Source organism: Gastrolobium bilobum, unplaced genomic scaffold (assembly GCF_033153095.1).
Source record: "Gastrolobium bilobum isolate Gb01-03AN ecotype WA unplaced genomic scaffold, APGP_CSIRO_Gbil_v1 utg14936, whole genome shotgun sequence".
In the NCBI taxonomy this organism is placed as follows: Eukaryota; Viridiplantae; Streptophyta; class Magnoliopsida; order Fabales; family Fabaceae; genus Gastrolobium; species Gastrolobium bilobum.
The window spans coordinates 542,867-565,741 of record NW_026898693.1 but is presented as its reverse complement, the minus strand read 5'-3'; the positions used below and the strand labels follow the sequence as shown (position 1 = coordinate 565,741).

General features: G+C 36.7%; 1 protein-coding gene across 3 annotated transcripts; it reads right to left on the bottom strand.

The window, feature by feature from the left end:
- Nucleotides 1–22,875, bottom strand: LOC133318449 (uncharacterized). Of its 3 annotated transcripts, none has more exons than XM_061520444.1 (19): nucleotides 22,767–22,875; nucleotides 20,844–21,495; nucleotides 20,666–20,754; nucleotides 20,471–20,569; nucleotides 16,797–17,472; nucleotides 15,671–16,663; nucleotides 15,438–15,552; nucleotides 13,059–14,854; nucleotides 11,877–11,949; nucleotides 11,631–11,751; nucleotides 11,449–11,535; nucleotides 10,640–11,098; nucleotides 9,809–9,904; nucleotides 2,183–2,347; nucleotides 1,887–2,066; nucleotides 1,407–1,520; nucleotides 1,144–1,326; nucleotides 651–695; nucleotides 1–270 (listed from the first exon to the last, which is right to left on the bottom strand). In XM_061520444.1, the coding sequence occupies exons 1-19, from the start codon at nucleotides 22,860–22,862 to the stop codon at nucleotides 136–138; spliced, it is 6,174 nt and encodes a 2,057-aa protein (XP_061376428.1). In that variant the 5' UTR covers nucleotides 22,863–22,875; the 3' UTR covers nucleotides 1–135. The 3 variants fall into 3 exon arrangements, with proteins under 3 accessions (XP_061376428.1, XP_061376429.1, XP_061376431.1); XM_061520445.1 differs by having other exon boundaries at nucleotides 1,407–1,517; XM_061520447.1 differs by lacking the exons at nucleotides 1,887–2,066; nucleotides 2,183–2,347.

The window sequence follows — 22,875 nt, the reverse complement described above, 5'->3', positions numbered from 1 at the left end:
TTGTACACATTGCAATTTTCTGTGTAAAGAGAGGCAATATGTTTAAGCGCCATGAACACTACAACATTGGTCACAATTTAATACCCATGGGAATGTGCACGTTAACAAATCATACATATTATTTACAATTACTAGTCAGTTCAAATAGCGCCTGCAATTTTTTGAATTACAATAACATGGAATCTTCTTTCCTTCATCTTCGTGGTTAAAGTGGTAATCATATGTTATCTCTTCACCAGGAAATATGTCCCTCTCTGCGAAGAAGACAACCTTCAAAACCAAAAGTCACTTAGTTTTCTCATCAGTGTACATTCATAATAGAAGATGAAAGCTGAAGCCATATCGTCGCATGGCTATAATTGTTCATTATGCCTTGGATTTACATGCAAATGGTCAAAAGTTGAGAGGGAGGACGTGCAGCAAAAAATACATCTGAAAAACATTCAATCCTCAAGGTTTCTATATATTCTACTTTAAGAAAACATTTGCCAACAAATCCCACGTACGTATCCTTGTTATGATCATGAATGTAACAGCTCTACATTTATCATGGCAATCAATTGGTGCCACTTTTCTTAATAATCAAAACTTATATGCAGGAATAGTTCAACGAATTCAGTAAATTGATTCATAAGCAAACAGCAGATTACCTTCTTCTCATGCCTTACAGTAATCACTTTTGCCACGCAATTTGGCTGGCCATGAAAATAAACATTAGTTAGAAGGCCGAATTGGAGTACAAATAGAAACAGCAGCTATTGTTAAAAACATATTACATTGACTGAAACTTATAATGGTCATAGGTATTACTATTAGTTATATCAAGGATAGATGAAATAATTGCTTATAAGGAAGAGTTCGGAGAGCCCAAATATTATGCAGAATGCAATTAGCAAAAAGATCGATTGGAGTTAGGTTTCTGCTTGTTCATGCCCATGAATTTTTTTGAACAAAATCTCCAAAACTTATAACATAATTTGAGAACACTACCCCAAACTACTTCATAACAAGCCATAAATCTTAGGAACCAACAACCATATGCATAGAGAAAGGCATTAATGAGTGTACATTAAAGTTGACAAAAAAGTAAAAATGAAATGAACAATAAACAAAGGCAAAGTCAAATTTTGGAGTAATATATACCAGGCATGAGTGATTAACAAAACGAGCAATCCCCCCTTTCCTTGTGGCGTCAATAATATGTTCTTTGTCTATCCTGAAGAAGTAGCAGGCACTCTTGTATTGAAGTTTCCTTCCAGATTGATATTCGTTTTCTCTTTTATCAGCCACACGTAGCCCTACAATTTCTCCAACATACTCAACAACCTATGGAAGCATGAGAAACACGTCATATTTATAATCATAGTGGAAGGGACATATAAACATCTTAAAGGCCAGCATCATACCATTTCACCCTGGGAAATGAACCGAGAAGTGTAAAGACCAAGGGCATGTATCCCGGATTTGTATACAACAAGGTGTCTCCAACCCTTTGCTTGTTTGTACCGAGTATATTCCTTCTGCAGATAGTAGGGCATTAGATACTCAGGACAACAGGCTGAAGCTTACCCACAAAATTAGGCTACCACCTAGGTATACAAAAATAACCTTCAACTTAATATTACTTGTTTTCAAAGGCCTAAACTCTCAGTTCAGTTAAAGTAAAAAATCCACAATATGGATATGCAAATTTTGCTTGAGAAAACTAAAAATTTGATCTTCATGACTTGAACACAAGGTTTTATATTACCCTCGCATATAACAGAAAAGACAAACTAAAATATCAATCAGCTACTGACCAGCAAATAAAATTTTGAAGCAGCTATATCAACAAAACAAATCTTAACCAAAAAAAATTGGGGGCTATATATACAACATGAGCATACCCGACAATCATGCTCAATCTCTAAATCAGGAAATTTTGGGAGTCCCTGCGAACACATTTTCTGCCCATTAATGTGAATCCAAGCATTTAACTGCTCCTCAGGAACAAGGCATCCACCCTTGTCTTTCAAGGCACTGTAACGATTATTCTGAAAACCATCCCATCTCCGACCCTTGTAACCCTAGATAATCCAGAAGACGTTAATATCTTAACAAGTCAATCATTGGAAATATTAAAAGAACACTCACACGACCCTCCACTTCACTCTAGATAAATCCCAGAAATGTCACAAAATACCTGTGTCCTGGCACAGGTGAATTCCTTTTCTTCTGGACTGTTGCCCTTCTCGTCATTAGGATCACATGTGGACTGACATTGAGGGTCAATAGCATGAAGCACACATCTTCCATAAAATCCAACCTTCTCATCATCAACACCCTCAGTCTCACTTTGCAACAGGTTCTGCAAAAGAAGTTGAAAAGCAACTGTCATTGGAGTTGTTATGGTACCCTAGTACCCAAAGTGAGTTTTCATGTATTCATTTACTGCATATTTCATAATAAATGCTTAGAACTCAGATTAAACATAACTACCAGCCAATAAAATGCTCAACTAATCCTGGGTATCAAACCAAGGGAAAAAATATGGCTACCACAGTAATGCCCAATTGTCATCCCACAAAACTATTTGCACTGTTAACATAATGAAATCTTATCAAAATAACCTGCAATTCTGCAAAGCTTTTGCAAATAACTTGTCAAACCAAGAAAAGAGTATAGATGATGGACATGGGGCAGAGTTATTTATCATGGACTCATGGAATTGCAATTTGTAATGATCCAATTGTAAGGATGAGACTTACAATCCAACATCAGAAACATAAGGTTTTGGTGTAGTGTTTATATGGACTTTAGGCTCTCCTACCTTACAAGCTAGCTTTACGGGTGAGGCTCTCCAAGGATCATATCAATTGGAATCAGATCTTCCACTATGTCTCCCAGTTGCAATCGAGTAGCGCGACTGGTGACGCTAACAATGTTGACATTGCAGTATTCGTCCAAGACTAATAAAAAACTAGCGCCAAGCCAAGCTGCGTGAGCACCGAGGCTACCAAGTGTGGTGAGATATAACGATCCAATTGCAAGGTACGGGAGTTGGAGTCCCACATCGGAAGAAAAATTGGGTCTAACCCTCCACAATGGTAATAGTTTTCCTCCAATCCGTCCTATGATACACCATCCGTCAATCTATATCTCACTTCATTAAGTCTTGTTTTACTACCTTCCCGCATGTAAATTTTGATCAACCTCTTCCTCTCTTTGTATCAAGCTCTTGGTAACAAAATTTTGTTCTTACGGGAGCATTAAGGGGTCTTCGCATTATGTGCCTACACCACCTCAATTTATGTTCTCTCATCTTTGCAACCACTAGTACTACTCCTACCTTTTTTCAAATATCTTCATTTCTTATCTTATCCATCTTTTTATATGACCACACATCCATCTTAACATCCTCATTCCCGCTACTCCCATTTTATGCTCATGTTATTTATATGCTAGCCAACATTCAGCTCCACATAATATTAGTTCAAAAAGAGATAATCTTATTGATAAAAAATTGTATATTACATCTGTACAATTGCTCTCAATTTAAAGAGACTAAATAACCTAATGAGCTAAGCACAAAGAAGATTCTAGAATGGAAAAATAAATAAATAAATAAACAAATATAATTATTTATAATACTCCCCCTCAAACTGAGGAATAAATATTTATCATTCTCAGCCTGCTAGTAAGCTCTTGAAACCTTTCTAAGGGAAGTCCCTTTGTCAGAATATCAGCTAATTGACGTCCAGAAAGGATGTATGGAGTGGTGATCAACCCGCTATCAAGCTTCTCTTTGATAAAATGGCAATCGACCTCAATGTGCTTAGTCCGATCATATTGAACTGGATTATGAGCTATACAAATGGCGGACTCATTATCACAAAACAGCTTCATAGGTCATTCACATCTTATTTTAAGATCACCAAGTATATTTCTCAACCACAATAATTCACAAATGCCTTGAGCCATAGCTTGAAATTCATCCTTAGTACTCGATCTGGCAACCACGTCTTGTTTCTTACTCCTCTATGTCACTAGGTTACCACAAAAAAACATACAATAACCAGTGGTAGATCGACGATCAGTTACAGATTCAGCATAATCAGCATCGGTATAAACTTCTAAAGAGATATTGCCATTACGCCGGAACAACAGTCCTTTACCAGGAGTGGCTTTAAGATACTAAAGAATTCTCTCCACTGCCTGCATGTGTTTTTCTTTTGGATTATGCATGAACTGACTTACAATACTGACAACATAAGCAAAATCTGGTCTAGTATGAGCCAAATATATCAGTCTCCCAACTAACCGCTGATATTGTCTTCTATCAACTGGAGGACTCTTCTCTTCATAACTCATCTTGTGATTCTGCTCAATAGGAGCATTAGAGGGTTTACACCCAAGTTTTCCCGCTTCTTTAAGAAGATCAAGGACATATTTCCTCTAGCTGATAAAAATTCCTTCCTTTGAATGAGCTACCTCTATCCCTAGGAAATATTTCACTCTCCCAAGATCTTTAATTTCAAACTTAGAGGCTAGTCGTGCTTGTAGAAAATGTTTTTCTGCAATATCATCACCTGTTATAATAATATCATCAACATATACAAGGAGCACAGTTAGTTTCTCATCTTGGGAGTGCTTGAAGAATAGTGTGTGATCTCCTTGACTCTGTTTATATCCTAAGGCCAGCATAACCTTAGTAAATCTCTCAAACCAGGCATGAGGAGACTGTTTCAATCCATACAAGGCCTTTTTTAACCTGCAAACTTTATTTCCTCCATCCATAGAGCCAAAGCCAGGTGGGATTTCCATGTAGACTTCTTCTAACTCACCATTAAGGAAAATATTCTTCACATTAAATTGATTCATATCCCAATTGTAATAGGCAGCAAAGGACAACAAAGCTCTCACAGTATTCATCTTTGTAATTGGGGCAAAAGTTTCTTCATAATCAATGACATAGGTCTGAGTGTAACCCTTGGCAACTAACCGAGCCTTATATCTCTCAAGAGTACCATTAGAATTATATTTCAAGGCATAAACTCATCTGCACCCTACTGCTTTCTTTCCATCAGGTCTTATCAACAACCTCCCATGTTTTATTTTTCTCCAAGGTATTCATCTCATCTTGCATGACTTAAGCCCAATTCTCATCTTTTAATACTTCATGTACTGATTATGGGATTGAGATAGAATCTAATGCTAAAATAAAGTTTTTGTGCTGAACAAAAAGGTTAGTAGAAGAGACAAAATGAGAGATAGGGTGTTTGGTACAAAATCTTTTCCCTTTTCTTAGAGTAATAGGTAAGTCATCAGAGGTACTGAGTAAGCTATCAGAAGCAACAAACAAATCATTAGAGGCAACAATATTAAGTTCAAAAACAAAAGAAGTAATAATATTAGGATCAGAAACAAAAGATTCATGACTAACAAGTGGTTCAGACGATTGAGGCTGCTGGTGAAGGAGTGTTAGTTGCTTTCTCCTATGATATACCAACTCAGGTGTCACAATCCTCCGTATTTCCAGTGTATCAGATGGGTCAGACACAGAAGAATCAGAAACAGGAGGAAGAGGTGTAGGAGAAGACATGAAAGGCCCAGACTCAAAGATAGAATATGATGAATCTACTGAAGAACTGCTTTTCCCCTGAAGATGAGGACTTGGGAAAAAAGACTCAGATTCATGAAATGTGACATCCACTGAGACAGAGAATTTCCGACTAGCAGGATGATAACATTTGTAGCCTTTCTTATCAGGGGCATAACCAAGGAATATACATTTGAGAACCCTAGGATCCAACTTACTGCGAAGATGTTTATGAACGTGGACAAAGACAACACACCCAAACACTTGTGGCTGAAGACTATGCATAGAGGGAACAGAGGGAAAGAATGAAGTTATTGAGTGAATAGGACTTACATTGTCAATGACCCGAGAGGGCAAGCGGTTGATTAAGAAAGCTGCAGTAAGAATGGCATCTCCCCAGTAGCACTTGGGTACATGATTCTAAAAAAAGTAAGGCACAAGCAACTTCAAGAAGATGACGATTCTTCCTCTTAACAACTCCATTTTGTTGAGGGATGTCCACACAAGTAAGTTCATGAATCATGCCCTGATCTTGGATGAATTTGGAAATACGCTAATTGACATATTCGATACCATTGTCGGACCTTAGTCTTTTAATTCTTTTACCAAATTGGGTCTCAATTATTTTATAAAATCGAAAGAATATCTGTGGTACCTCAGATTTTTCATGCATTAAATAAACCCAGGTTACACGAGTGCAAATATCAATGAAAGAAACAAACCATTTATTACTAGAAGCATGAGGAACTTTAGAAGGACCCCAAACATCATAACGAACAAGATCAAAAGGCTCAACACTTTTAATGGTACTAGAAGAAAAAGAGAGACGATGGTCTTTAGCAAACTCACAAACATCACAATGAAAACACTCAACAGACTTAGACAAAAATAATGAGGCAAATAAAGACTTAAGCAAACGAAATGGAGGATGCTCCAAGCGTTTATGATGGAGTCAAATCAAAGAGTCGGCAGTAGACTGAGACTGAGTCAATAAGGTGTGATCCTTAGCATACTTTGCAGAAGATTCTGGCACCAGATAGTACAGCCCACTTTGCTCCTTAGCAACCCCAATCGTCTTCTCCGTGGCAAGATCCTGAAAAAGACAGTGAGTGGGGAAGAAAGTTGCAGTGCAATTAAAATCTCTGGTAATTTTATGGATAGAAAGAAGATTAGTGGAGAGTTTGGGAACATAAAGAACATTTTGGAGATGTAAGGAAGGCAGTAAATATATGTTACCGGAACCCGCAACTGATGTGTGTGAGCCATCAGCTACGGCTATTGTATGGGTGCCAATAGTCTATGAAGCACCGAACTTCAAAAATCTTGATGTATCGTGTCCGACACTTCACAACACTCACCGACACTCCGACACTTCCCGACATTTAAATACTTGTTGCAAAGACTCAAAAAAGGTTCAAAGATTATGTTGCGTTGTATTTTGAGTTCCAACTATTAGATTCGTTAGATTACGATTACGATTTTGTTGAATTTAATATAAACATTCGGGATATATTATGTTTCTTTGTAAAATTGATGGGTATTATAAGTTTAGCTTTATTTTTTTATTAAAATATTGAATATAAAATATAATATACACTACATAAATTAAAAATATTATATAATATCAAAACGTGTCCTAATGTGCCGAAATTTAATATTTTTTAGAATTAACGTGTCGAAGTGTCGTGTCGTGTTGTACCCCGTGTCCCGTATCGGTGTCGGTACAACATAGCCAATATTAGGGTTATAAGAAAGAAAGGAATCAGCACAACAAGTCATATGATCAGTAGAACCAGAATCGATAATCCAAGAATGTTTAAGATCAGTACAAGAAGTAAGAAAAGAATTAGTAGAGCTCATATCAGTCATAGCCAAAGCACTAGTACTACATGGCTTACTCAAAGAATCAAGCATAATCCGAATTCGCTTGAACTCATCTCGGCGAATAGAAATAAATTCCGACGTTGCACCATTTGAACCCCCCATAATGTTGAGGTGAAAATTACACAAACGCAAATCCAAATGATGTCTAACTGAAGAGAAAACACAGATCTGGAAAGAGGAGACAAAACCGAGCAGTTCTGTCCTAGAACAATTTTTTTTTCTGGCATGAACAGTGCACTCCATGAACAGTACCACGGAAGAAAAAAGGTCAAACAAAGATCTTCTCTGTCCAAAAGGTCCCCGAAATTTTTTTTTCCAGTGGCGGTGAGCATGGTTGTCAAACTCGCGAGTTTACACTTCTGGTCACCCTCACCGTTCCCGTTTAACTGCAAAATCGCTTTTGGCACTCAAATGGTAGAAGCGCCGTGTTTTTTGGCAAACTCTTAAACTCTTACGAGTTTAACGATTTCAAAGAAATGGAGAAAAACCCATGGACCCGAAACCCATCGTATAAATGGGCTTTTTAAAACAAAATACCCTAATACCTTGTTTCAGCCGCCACCTCCTTGCTCCGCCGCACGACTCCTGCTCCACCGTCTTCTCCGACGTGCTTCGTTGTCGTCCTTCTGCTTCTCCGCTTTCTTCTCTTCCAATTTCTCCATGGAGGGCTCTGTGGAGGATTTGGGAGCCCCAAAGTCATGGGAGGTGGCCGATTTGGAAGAGTCCATGAAGCACTAGAACCTGATGGTCTCCTCCAACAAAGATTCTCAGCATCGCAAGCATGCAGATGATGCTCCACCACCACCTCAATCTCTTCTCTGCTTTGTTTCGTTTCTTTTTATTTTTTTGCCTCTGTTTCGTTTTTTTTTGTGCCTCTGTTTGTCGTTTCGTTTATAATTTTTTTTCTCTCTAAAATATGCACAGTATATTGTTAGTAAGGAATCATGTTTTATTACTTTATTTAATTGTATTGATAATTATATGAAATTTGAAATGTGAATGTAAAATATTTTACACTTATAATACATGAAAGTTAAATTTAACATTATGTATGTATATTAATAACTCATTTTTTATTTAAAAATCAATAGTGATATTAAAAGAAGGGTTTTATGTTTGTTATGTTACATAACATAACTCTACTTTCCTACACACACAACAAAGAAGTGGGGTCCACATATTTTTTTCTCTCTTTCATCATTTCACTTTCTCTCTCCCTTTTGTTGTGTGTGTAGGAAAATAAAGTTATGTTATGTAACAAAACAAACATAAAACCCTTAAAAGAAAACATATTTGATATTAAATTTTAAGTAAAAAAAATTAAATATAACTAACATAACTCTGAATATGGATTTTAAGTAAAACATATTTGATATTTTGTTTTGGATTTTGATCTTTTGTGCTATGACTTTATGTGTTTGAGACATTATGTGATTATGACTATTGTATGACATTATTTTGCTGGTTGGTTGAATTAAATTTGCTTATTATATTACTTTATATGCATATAAATATATATAAATATAATTTGTATCTTGTGTTACGATTCTACGATCCATGTTACGATTCTGCGATTTTGGTTCACCCTTCCGAGTTTGCATAGACTCTCGAGTTTGACAACCTTGGCGGTGAGAGGCAAACAAATAGGGTTCTGCTTTGAAGGCGTCAGTCGCGGAAGCAGAGCCCTCAGAATCGAGAGCTCTAATACCAAGTTGAAAAAAGAGATAATCTTATTGATAAAATTGTATATTACATCTGTACAATTGTTCTCTTTTTAAAGAGACTAAATAACCTAATGGGCTAAGCCCAAAGAAGATTCTAGAATAGAAATAAATAAATAAACAAATAAAATTATTTACAACAGTTTCAATCAATGAATTAACAGCTTGCTTTGCATTCAACACAACAATTTTAGTAAAATTGATCAGCCTCCTAGCAAAAAGTGCACTACTTTCAAGTTTGCTAGCTAGCATGGAAAGCTTGGTTTACATTGGTCAATTTTATCAGCTTAAGTTGTTAATATGACATATAACGTGTCATGAAATTATAGTGTACAAGTTAAATAACTACACCGGAAGTACACACAAAATAATCAGATATAGAAGCATTGACTGCTAATACGGAACCAGGTAATTCTAGTGCCAGTGAATCATAGATCCCAAAAAAATTTCTCCGTGGTATATTTTGGCAAGAGTGATACGTTTACATTTTCCCAGAGAACTGGCATCATTAGAGAACTAGTCTTACAAATAAAAGTTATAGTTATTAAAATAGTTTAATTAAAGACTAACACATCAAAATCAGAAAGGTGTATGGTGTAAACCTCCAAATATCAAAGAAAAATACCTTCTGATGAGCACACCAAGGATGAAACTTGACAGAGCAATCAACAATCCTGCACTCTATACAAGAACCGCCTGATCGATTGCAAATGGAACAAACCTGGGAAAAGTAATGTGCTGAAAACTTGGGCAAATATCAAATGCCACAAAAAAATGTTAAACAACCGTAAAATAAGTTTGACCTTTCATGTATTTCTTAAGTCAGATCTTGTAGACACAATAAATTCTTCATTCCCATATTTTATAAATAATATAACACCATTTCCTTTATTTCAACTCTATAAGTCCCGTGTTAATCCTTAACGGACTAAGACTTGCTACTAAATACTAAGCCCATATGAAAGACCCAACAATTAATCCAAGGCTTACCATCATATGCCCCTTACTGTGAAAATAAGCATAGTAAATTGAACCCGAGTACTACAAAAAGGCACTAATTTGTGAACTTTTTGGAAGGAGTGATGCTTAACTTTATTAAACATTTCCTGCTCTATAACGAGACAAAGGAGGAAATAAAGAAGTTCGAGGTGATTAACTATTTAATAAAAGAAGGCAAGAAGTACGATTTATCATTTTATGAATTAGTCTCTGTATGCCACTGACATCTGCAATACTAAGATACAGTGGATATAGGACAGCCAGAAATGAATACAACGGAAATCATGAAAAATACCATGTAAACAGACTACAATAATCATACAAAATTACCAATAACGTCTAAAGTATCAGAACCCACTGAGAACAATAATGCTTGCTGCGTTACTTCGGAAATTGGTTAACACAAACAGTTGAGCAATATAAGATTTCAACTAAAGTATTTCTTTTGGGTGCTCACCACGTCTGCTCTTGGACATGAAACACCAGATACATCAAAAGCATTCATGGTGTCAACATTGGGGCATCTTGTTCCAGGAGTCCAAAGCCCACAAACCATATGAATCCACTGCTTAACAGTTGTATCAAAAACTCCGGCTGTAACGCTGTTATGTACCTTAAAATAAGTACCAGAGTACAGAGTGTGTTGTATGTGATTTGTAGGCATCTCAACTTTCAACAGATCTGTTGTTGATTTATCAACATTTTCAAGCCTTAAAACACATCTTTGGTCAGCTTCAAGTCCAGATTTTGAGGAATGAAATGCATCTACTTCCTTTTCATAAACCTCATGTGAATTTGTATGCCCAGGCATGCCATCTTTTTCAATATTCCAAGCTTTTAGGAGGCTTTTTACAATGGTGCGACTCAGTATCGCTCGAGTCATGGCTCCACCTCCATAACCACATAGGACACAAGCCTTGATGTTGAACCCACACAAAACAAAAACCATGAAAAAAATAGTTGAATTAGTTTCTAAAAAAGGAACTTAACATGAGCATATTGGTAATTCATATTTCATAATGGCTATATACACAGTAGCAGATGAAAGACAGTAATCAGGTATCAATGATTAATACTTGATTGACTTCATCTTGGCATATGAGAGAGAGGCCAAGACAAAAATTAATATAAGGGATATAAAAATTTGGAAAGAGAACTGAATGGCTTCATGTAGCAAAGCACAAAAACAAAGCAATCCTAGATCAGGACTGACAAATTGAATGGAAAAATCAAAATGCTTATTGGATTAAATATCAATAAATATACAATATCTTTTGAGTTTGTTCGGCATGGTCTGCAACACCAATGGCCTTTTTTAGGTAATGTGGAAATACCATAGCAAGCCTGATGCACCTAATAAACAAGATGACAGAGACCGTATCAGACTCTTATTCCAGAGAAAAATATGAGCAGTTCAATAGTTGAATATTTTTAGAAATTCTACATACTCTAATTAGACATCGACCACACTCCAACAAACAGTTAATTTTATCATTGCTCGAGCTTCGACACACACAGCAGAAAGCATCTGAATTTATGATGGAGATGCTCATGTGTTCTTGAACATAGCTGCAAGAGCAATGTGATACAAGCAGTAAGAATAACAAAATGCACCCACAAGAGAAATCCTAAGCATTTTAAACGAATACTGCTAACACAGAATAAGCAAATAACACAATTTTTGATTTGCTGACTTTCTACTTTTTGAGTTGCACAAACCATGCTCCCTATCTTCAGCATACTTCAAAATATCCTTCATTTTGGTTTCTGGCGTGCATTTAAAAACCTTTGTTAGGGGGCATTTCTCAGAAAATTAATTCTCAACATATATACAAATAGCTATAATATTATAAGAAGGGTGCATAAAAGAGACTAAGGAAAGTGAAGCATTAAACCATATTTCAAACGATGAATAGTAAATGCAGGTTTATATATAACAATCTATACCAATTTGCAACTAAATAAGTATAGATGGTATAATAAAGCATCGCAGATATGTCATCAATATTATATTCTTGATGAAGTCACACAACACAATCAACTGACAGACAATTAAACCGAAGCATGTAAGCCAACCTTGTAGAACACCTTCATAGGATTTGGAACTCCAAACATGTAAGCCAGCATTTTAGGCAGGAATGCACATTAAAATAAACTACTCCAAATATGTGTATCTTAATAATCAGTATCTCATCATTCTTTCTTAGCTCCTTTTTAATTAATTTACTCAAACAAAAGACTTTTCTGTGGGTGGGTACAGGTGGGGGAGGTTTGGAGGGCTACATAAAACTAGACAAGCTCAAAAGAACAGGTTCTAAATCAGTTGCCAATAAGAAGGAAATTGTAGCCAACCAAATACTCCTGATCTGTAACAAGAAATATATTATTTTCAATTTTTCATTGATGTTCCCCGTCTTATACTGGCTTTCTCAAAATTGTGAGTAGAAACGAGAATGCTAATATAGCATGTTTTATCGCACAATTGAAGTTAGGCTTCAAATGATCAAAACTTATTATTGCCCCCTTGAATGGATATATAAAAACCTAAATACGGCTCCAAAATGAAATATCAACTGCCACTGGTATACTTTTGTTACAGTTCCACATCATCCTAACTGCATGCTTCACCCTATAATGCATGTTAGGCTTCAAATGACCAAAAAGAATCCCCCCCCCCCAAAAAAAAAAAAAAAGGATATGAACCTATATTTGGCTGCTACAAAGGGAATATCAACCATCACTGGTATTACTTTTGTTAAATTTCAAGATTATTATCAGTGAAATAACCTGTAAATTTCCGCTGATGCCTTTTGTTATAATCATGACTTAAGTACAGAAAAGTCTTGAAAAAAATTATGTAACTTCACTCAAATTACCTTTAACAGTGAGTTCATAAATGCTACGCTGTTTCCGAATTTCCTTGCTCTTCACCTTCAATGGAGCATTGGCTCGATTTACAATACTATCACATACCTTAGATTTAGTATCTTTCTTCCCTTCGCAGATAACAAGTGGCTTGCTGCCCATCTCCAAATGTTCCATAGACATATCAACATTTGTTTCATTACAAATTATTGTATTTACGGTTTCATTGTCTTCCATAGTTTTACCAGATTTGCCACTGCAGTGCCCACTACTTGTTCCAAAGTTCAATCTCTTCCATTTCTTTTTTGAAGTCACCCTAGGTTTTCCATTAGTAGGGACCATACATCTTTTGGCAGCTTTGAGAACCTTGCAGAGAGAGACAATTTTTGCAGGCTTTGGCACTTCTATAGACAATTTTCCACTAGATATTTCACCATATTTTCCGCATACTACTGGCCTTATGATTCTATGAGCATTTTCCATCCTGCTAGAGAATGGCCTCAGCTTAGCATTTTCAGGTTCCTCATAGTCTGTTTCTTGCATTTGAAAATGCCCAGAACAATCAGAAGTGAAATCCTTTCTTAATTTCTTTATTCCAGAAATTTCAGGCAATGTGTGAAACTCAGCATCAGAATTTGATTCAGACTCATAGCTATCTTTCTCGTTGCGATGCTTGCTCAGATGATTCTTACCAGAGAGAAATTTGGATGAAAATGCTGAGTGTCTTTGTTTGGTACTAGGTTGAACAAAAGAAGCCTTGATAGATGATCTTTGCTGGCTGGATGAAAAACAAAGTTGCATTTCTTTGGACATATTGGAAGGGGAATTAAAAACTTCAGTACTTTCACCATTCTTGTTATGCAATAACGAAGGAATTCCAGAAGACAACGAAGCATCTAGAATCCTCACCTCATTTCTCTTTCGCTTTTTTCCTTTAAAGCCCTTCTTGACTTTTTGAGATTGATTGGCTAAATTAGCAGAAGGCATAGTACGATTTTGATCCCAGCCTTTCTTCCATGTCAAAGAATCTAACAATTTAAGGTCATCAAGGAGATTACAACATGGCTGATCATTTAAGACACTCAGATTACCTCTTTTCAAGTAACTCTCACATGTCGAACCCAGAAACTCAGCACTTCTTTCACTTTCAACAATATCAGATGACCAGCCTTTATCAATTCCTGACCCCTCATCAACAACAAGGTTGTTGACATACCCAGTGTCTACATCATCAACAATACAAGAATCAACCTTGTTGACCTCCACAGATGCCTGAGTAACCACAGGAGCAGAACATCCAGAAGAAACATTAGAATTTTCTTGCTCTTTCAACAAGTCTTCCATATCGATAGTTCTTCTGAAGCGCTTAGCAGAAATGGTTCCATTTTGAACACCATCTTGTCCTTCCCAATCCAAAACAGTAGCTGTCTGATCCAAAGATGCTGCATCAGAAACTGCTTTCCTGACCTTACTTGGCACATCTCTCCATTGAGGTGTATGGGAGCCTATTTTGACTGAGTCTTGGCCATTTAACTTCCCATCTTGCTCAAAGTGGACATTTTCAACTTTCGAAGCATTCTGATCTCTACTAAACTTTGAAGCTACCTTCAAAGAAGTCTTACCACTAGCATTTGCAAATTGTTGTTTATAGGTATAGTGAGATGGTCCAATTCCTGAGAAAAAATTGCTTCCTGAACAGTTTACCCGTGCCGCACAAGTGTATTTGCCTACCAAATGTATATCTGATGGTTGCTCATAGCATTTTTCACAAGCACTTGATCCGATATTATCTTTGTTTATTCCAAGGCTGAAACATCAAATTGGGGAGAGAGAGAAAAGGAGGAAAAAATTTTGGTTAGAGGTGTGGTTTTCAGATGTAGGAAAAGTTTGCAAACAACAGTATAAATAGAACCCAGGTTTTTGATCTGACAAGATGTAATAAAGAATGGAAAAAGAACGATGTTTGTGGATCAATAGCCACGATGACATGCACAACACAGAAACACAAGCAACCAATTTTTAAACAGTTGCCAGTTTTAGGAGTTATCCCAGCATACAGAAAACTGCAATACCCTTGTTCTTAATATATTCCTGCAGTAGAATTAAATGTTCAAAATCTTAATATATTCTTGCAATAGAATTAAATGTTCAAGCTCCTTTCTCCTTTGCTTATTTGTCCCTTAAGGATGATTTCACCTGTGTATATCCATCAATGTGTTTGGAAACAAATAATTTCACATTTACTTCACATGCCAAACTTTTACAGTCAATGACATTTAAAATCAATTTATGCAAGCTTCTGAGGAGAAAATTACTCATTAAAAATGCTTGAAAAGAAATTATAAGAAGAAGAAAATCTGCTCCAGTTTCAACAAGTGTGATTCAATCACCTCAAAGCTGGCTCTTCACTTTGAAGATCATAGAATTGTTTACATTGTGATTCCTTTTCTTGAGAATGTAAAGGTATTGGCACCAAGGCAGAGAGACAACAGTATCTGTTCAAACCTGTAAGAAAGATAACAACCATTAAACATGCATACTAAAAAAAAGTCCACAAACCGTGCAAGACCAAACTCTCAAAAAAACAGTTAAGTAGGGAAAAAGAAAAATGCATTGTGCTTACCTGTGAGGGAAGCCAGTTTCTCTAATCCATCAGTAATCTCATGGTTTCGACAAGTCCCTCTATTTTGGGGCAATTTCAATGATGCATCAGAAGTACCCTGTTCAGATGTTGAAGCCTCGTGTATATAGTGCTGAACTTTGGAAATATTGCTGAATCTCCCTTGCTTTTGATTCATTTCACGAGAATGCAATGCATGTTGTTGCTTAGATAACTCCTGTATCTGTGTCAATGCAACCAACCTCATATTTTCATCAAGCAAATTAGTATCCATATTAATGCCCTGCTGCACCAAAGTAGGGGTCTGATTTAATGTAGAGCTTGAAACAAGATAGGGAAGACCCCTCAAAATTCCTTCAAATGGAATAGCTGTCCCTGAAGTCACGTGATTGTCTTGTCCAAAAGATGACACTTTTTTTGCACCCACAAATGTATCTGATGGCAAGCTTGGTTCATCATGTGATTCATAGATCTTTCCATTAACAGCTGAAATACAGCTATCACTGCCACCAACAGCTCTCAGGATGCCGCTTGGATATTCCATTAACTGAGCAATACCAAATTCAGAATTTGTTTTGGCACAAGATTCTTTAGCAAAGGTCACGCCTTTATGATTGTCCACGTATTTATTGGAGCCTGGCGAATTCAATTGCATTCCTGTGTTACCATTACTATTCCAGAGAACATTAGTAGGACCAAACTGCATGGTACTAAATTCAGAATGCAGTTTCTTGGGCATGATAGGCCCGCCATCATTCACCAAATTTTCACTTGCTTTTGTCTTTCCCTTGGGTGGAGGAGTAAACTGTGGAAATGGTGAAAATGATAAACCCTTGGCCACATTGACAGTTTCTGATCTAGCTCTAGCAGCACCAGAAGCATTACTAACACCAGACATATAGTTCCTGGGTTTAAGCTGAGGTTGCTCTTCGACCATTTTGAATGAACCAGCAGCATAGCTAAAACTATTCTGCAATTCCTCCTCGCTGCTGAGGTCTGCATCTTATGTACAAAATCCATTGTTAAGAGGTATTCGCTAAAATGAGAAATAAAATGAGTACACACTGCATGCACAATAGAAACAATATAACAAAACAATCAGATAAGAGAAAACACTGATTCAACGCACTATTAATCATCTGCTTCAGAGGTTGCAATTTCGGAGGACTGGCAAGGGCAGTAAACTCTGGTGGTTCTATAAATGATGGAACTGGATTTCCTGTCTGAGGTGGTTGACCAAGCCTAAGCTCAATATTAGAGGAAGCTGCATCTCTGCCTACAAGACCATCCTTGGCATTCTTCTTTTTTATGCATTCAAGGTCTTTCAGAAGGCTTGTTGGAGTTTGTGAAGGAGAGTGGGCAATTGACAAATTTCCATTCCTTTTAAGAGAATCAAGGAAAGGGGGCATAGGCTGGCAACCATCATCCAGTTGAGTTCCAACAAAGTTTGGTGAAGTTGTGTACATAGCCAGATTAGATTCCATTAATTGGCTTTTCACCCGGTCATACAAGTTGCTTTGTGAAATACCAGTACAACCTTTGAACGGAATGTTGCAACCATCTTGGATTGTTGTCGGTTGTTTTCTGGATGATGGACCAGTAAATAAATTGTGGTCTGTATTCTTCGGAAACATAACACAGTCAGAAGACTTTCCAGACCTTAATATAACAGCAGATGAACTCAAAATATGAGACAAATCACTCTTGGACATATCAGATGCAGATGAGTTGGATTTCAGCAGACTGCCTGTTGCTGATAATACGTCGGGCCAGTCCCATTCACTCTCATTTCCCCGAGACCTAATCTAAAGCATCATAAAAGTATCACCATCCAGTGTTCTCGTTGCTTCAAACACATCCAAATAAAAAATTCAACTCTCAATGCCAAAAACGAAGGAAATACAGGTAAAAGAATATACAAATTTATCATAATTTGCACATACATTAAGTTGACAACATCATTCATTCTCTTCTTATCACCTAGCTAGAGCCCTCACATATAAATGACAATATGAATGTGTTAATAACTATCACACCATAATGAGCATGCTCATGAGATACGCATATTTGGGCTGTCTAAAGTCTAAACTATAAAAAGTTATTATTGTTCCATGGTAGTTGCTATTCAAAGGCGGCAATACACCTGATCCAAGCACATTAATGTTCTGAAAACTAGACTGAATGAACCAGAATGGAAAGCAGTTAATGGTTTGGTGGTACAAAGGGTTTAAATGAGTCAAACAAGACTTTTCAAAAAAAAATATTGTTAATAATATATATGAAAAATTCTCAGAAAATAAGTTAAAAACTTCCGGGCGTAAGAGTAATCCTCTTTTTGAAATTTAAATCTAATTTGTATGTGACACTTTTAATAAATATATTAAATTTTAAACTTTTATTTCATAAAATGTTAATTTGATAATTCATGTTTACAACATTTATTTCAAAATTTCAAATAAATATTAAACTTCAACATTTGTTTTCATGTTATCCATTGGTAAGCTTTGATGCAAAATATAATTGTTTGTAGTAAAAGAGTAGTGTGGCTTGGCTAGATGGTTTGCTACTTTGCTTCCTCGCCCATCAAGTGTCAGATAATGCATGCAAAGAAGATCATGTTAGTTTAGTTTGTATGTTATTCCTTGGTACATTTGTATCCTTGAAGAACATGTAGCACATACATTTCTGATGCCTTTGAGGAATTGTGGCCACATTTATGCGATAACATGTCAGCATACACACGGCCACATTATTGCATAGAGAGCCACCTGAGCCACCAAAACCAACCTGGTGAGTTCTACCAAACTGTCTGCAGTGAGTTCTACCAAACTTGGCTCATCCAGTGTTATACGGAAGCAGACAGCATCAGGCCCTCGTAGAAATTTCTATGGCCCATTCCACTGCTCAAATAGGGATATGCAAGGAGGGAGTGGAGCTTCAACCCTGATAGCAGAGAAGTCCAGCACCGGTAGCTCACCTACAACATGCAACAATGGAGCCAAAAAGCTCCAGTATCGAGCATGTCAAAAGGAGAGAAGAGGGGGGATGCTTGGGACAACGACCCATTAGCCATGTTTTTCCACCTTTAAATATCGAAATGTTATGCTTCAAAAACAATTTTTCAGAACGCCACATTTCAGAACCCGCTGTCAAGAAAAGCGGGTCCCTTTTGCCACATGTCCAGTGCCGAAGATATGTCCAGGACACGCTTTTTCTGAAATGACAAGCTGACCAAGATGACAAGAACAAGACCCGTCAAGAGGAGCAGCAAGTCCTTTGACAAGTTTTAAAAAACAATACCTTAGGCACAGGAGGACATGTTCACTATTGCTTTTTTTTCACATTAGTATTTTATTCGTTGAAACTTGCAACTAAAATCCTCATTTCAACAGTAAAATTAATTTGCAAACAAGGATTTTTCTATCTTTCTTGCATCAATCATCTTCTCTGAAAACTAATTATCACATTTGAATTTTAGAATCTAAAATTTAAAACAAAGAAGTAAATTACTGTGCAATCTCAACCGTACAGCTTAAAATCATGTTTGCGGCCAATTTATTTGGTTTGCAAACTAATTTACTTTTTTTGTTCAAAATTTCATATTCTTAAATTCAAATGTGATGATTAGTTTTCAGAAAAGATGATCGATGCGGAAAAAAAGTAGGAGATAGAAAAATCCAAGTGTACCAATTAATTTTATTGTAGAAATAAGGATTCTAGTTGCTAGTTTCAACAAATAAAATCCTATTGTGAGAAAAAAGCAATAATGAACATGTCCTCTAAGCTTGACTTTTTTTTTGTGGAAAATGGTCAAAGGACCCGATGGTCCTCTTGACAAGTCTTGTACCTATTATCTTGGTCATCGTGTCCAAGTGCTTTTTCTAATAGTGGGTCCTGAGCATGCCTTCAGCACTAGACACGTAGCAAAAAGGACTCCTTTTTACTGATAGCGGATCCTGAAACATGGCATTCTGAAAAAATATTTCTGAAGTGTAGCATTTTGATAATTAAGAAGGAAAAACGTGGCAAATGGGTCGTTGTCCCAGGACGCTTTCAATGTGACCAATTACATAAATGCCATAGAAAAGAGCTCGCAGGTCAATATCTAGGCGAAAGACAACCAACTAGATGACAAGGTGAGATTGTACAGGTGGATAGGCAAGAGGACAAAGCACTGGGTGCTGGGGAGGCAACAGAATGCACATGTCAGATGTGGTGGGCAGGTGAACAATGGAAGTCCTCTTGCAACAAAAATCCCAAATTCCCAACTTGAGGCCAAGGGAATGGCATCGACAAGGGCTTAAAGAGTAGTTAGAATAGTTAAAGAAGTGAAGCACTTGGGTGTTAAAGTTGTTAGGTGTTGGGAATAAGCTTAAATAAAGGGAGAGAGTAGAAGAGAGGATTCAAATTTGGGAGTATTGAAAACTTAGAAGTAGCTCAGATGTAAAAAGGGAAACACTTTCAGTCATCGAAAACAGATTCTCTTTCATTCTCCCTTTTCTCTACAATCTTTCTGTTCCCACAGTCAAAACATGAATCCGAAAACATTTGAAGCCTTTGCAGTAAATGCTGGGGATATAAGATCTTAAATCATAGTAAAGAAAAAAATTGTCTTCTTTTATTTCAGTCATTCTTGGAAGCAGTTTTTCTTTTAAAAAGAAAAGCCCGAAAAGGCACCAAAGAAAGATCTCTTTGTAGTTGTTTAAGTGCAAGAGATCAAGTAAGCACATTCTTCATCTCTAAAAGCCAGACATATACATGATGAAACACCAACCATTAAATTTCATAACAGCCTCGTCTTACCCCAAACTTCAAGAAGTATAACTTCTGCCATTGCGCAATGGTCTCACCACTTTCCATACGAACCGCATCCCCTGGGTTGACACCATGTAACCCTGAATGCTGCAATATCAGAACAGATGGACCATTAAGCATGAAATGTGGACATGGTGTGGCTAATCATCACTACAGAGAAGAACCAGTTTTGACAGAATTTACCTCACAAAACTTGAGGACGGACATGTGGCAACAATGGCATGAGCAAACAATACCAAGAAGCCCTGTATTGCTGAGAAGAAGATGACCACCTTTGAAATTAACAATAGAAGTGAGTTCTCAATATATGTACAAAGGATAAACCTTAACCCATAGGAAAATATGTGCTTCTAGTACTCACTTTTCCCCATGCAGAACACACGAGGACACCCACTCATAAAAGGAGTTGCATGCTTAGACGAGCACTGTTCCAAAGCCATATTTGATGTAGTTTGAATATCTGAGCGGCAAACATTTAGACTAGATGCAAGGCTTGTACTATAGCATTGCCCCATAGAAGAAAAAGGCTCCTTTGCCTTCTCGCCACCAGGAACTGTGGGCTGGGCAGCAGTATTACTACTCTGAATATCATGAAATACAAAATTACTACCACTACTCGGACCAACCATTTCCCTGTAAGAATTATCAGGAAAAGTATCTGCCCAGCTTTGCAGGTTATGAATCACTAAATTTTCTGTTATCAGCCCCCCACTGGATGTTAGGAAGTTTCCACTTTCTATAGAATCAACAATAGAATTCCCACTAGCAGCAGTACAATTACCAGATGAGGTGCAAAGCTTTCGATCGGACAACCCATTGGAACCACCCTGTAACAACGATGGAGGACCATTAAGGAGAGGAAGAAATGAATTTCCAGCATTGTTATGGACTGATCCTTGATTGGTTGAATAAAGAAAGCTGGGGCAAACAGGGTCTTGCATCCCTCCAACAAATTTTGATCTTAAACCATGAGAAACTCGTGGATAAAGACAATGGCCAGCATTCATCTCCATCTATTTAAAAAGCAGGGATGAGGGAGTTATAATAATAGAGATACTAATAACACACATTGATCTTCTCTGAGAAACAGAAACACATTCTAAAAGGCAAAAGCAAACTGTTTCATCAAAAATTTAGAAATCTTAAATGCAAAGTCGCAGATTCTGAAGAGAATAATAATCCCGAAGGCCAATATTATAAAAAATTCCCCATTGTGCTAAAAAGAATTTTGAAGCATGTGTCCTTTTCACTGGGCCACTGATTACTTGTCAGCAGTAGCCTCCGCATAAAAGCATATCAAAATAATAGGTCACAGCTGTGGTAAAGGACCAGTGATGAGACCAAAAATAATATTGAATTTAATAATAAAATTTTCTTAAGTTGGAATGAAAACTTATTGTTATTGCTCTGAAAGGTTATACAAACTACATATTTCAAACTAAATATAAACTCCCTTCAGCTTATTAGTGCATAACCAGATGGAAATAATATTTCTCCATTGTCTTGGGAATGAGTAAGGATGTTATTAATTTAAAAAAATTAACGACATCTGGAAAATTCCAAACATCTTATTTCTTTCTCGTGATATTTAAACTTCAAACCAGAAAACATGTAGAGCCTGAGCAGATACATAATTTCCATTTAAAAAAAAGGCTTTACCACTTGCCGAGGACTTTCCTTGAGCAAGAAATTTTGTTACAAATAGTGTACCCGATCAAACTGCTGCAATATCTCAACTTAAATTTCATTGCAATAGAAAGCAAATAATTAAACATTATTACAAACCATATCACTAGTTACTAATTTAAACAAAGGTTACATACATACAAGCTTGGATGCATTCGAAGTAGATTTCACCATTGGAATTTCAGAAAGGACTCGAAACTTAAATAAACATGAGCAAAAAAAAATTCCACTATTTATCACATGACGCAATATATGATTCCTTTTAATTGCGTCGATTCATGTTACTCATCCAAAGATAAGAAAACGTAGCGAAAAATATAAAAAAAATCAACTCACTGGCATTTTACATTGTCATCGCCGTTAAACCTTGCAACATTACATTGAATTAGAACAACAATGCCAACTGAAAAACGACCATACAACGCTTTTACATAAGAACATTCAAGCAAAACGAACGTTCACAACCGCATTAAACTGTAAACAACGGAACGCACAACCAAAACACACTATGCGCATGAGGAAATAATCACAGGTAGAGAGAGCCGAAACAAACAAACGGAAACAAGTAGAATCCAAAAGAAGAACACATTCGAGTTACCTGACCCCTAGGCTCCTGCAACGGTGCAGACGAAACCGCCACAGATGCCGATTGCTGAAATGGCGAATCACATTTCATCTGCCACGAGCTCTCCATCTCTTAAAAACCC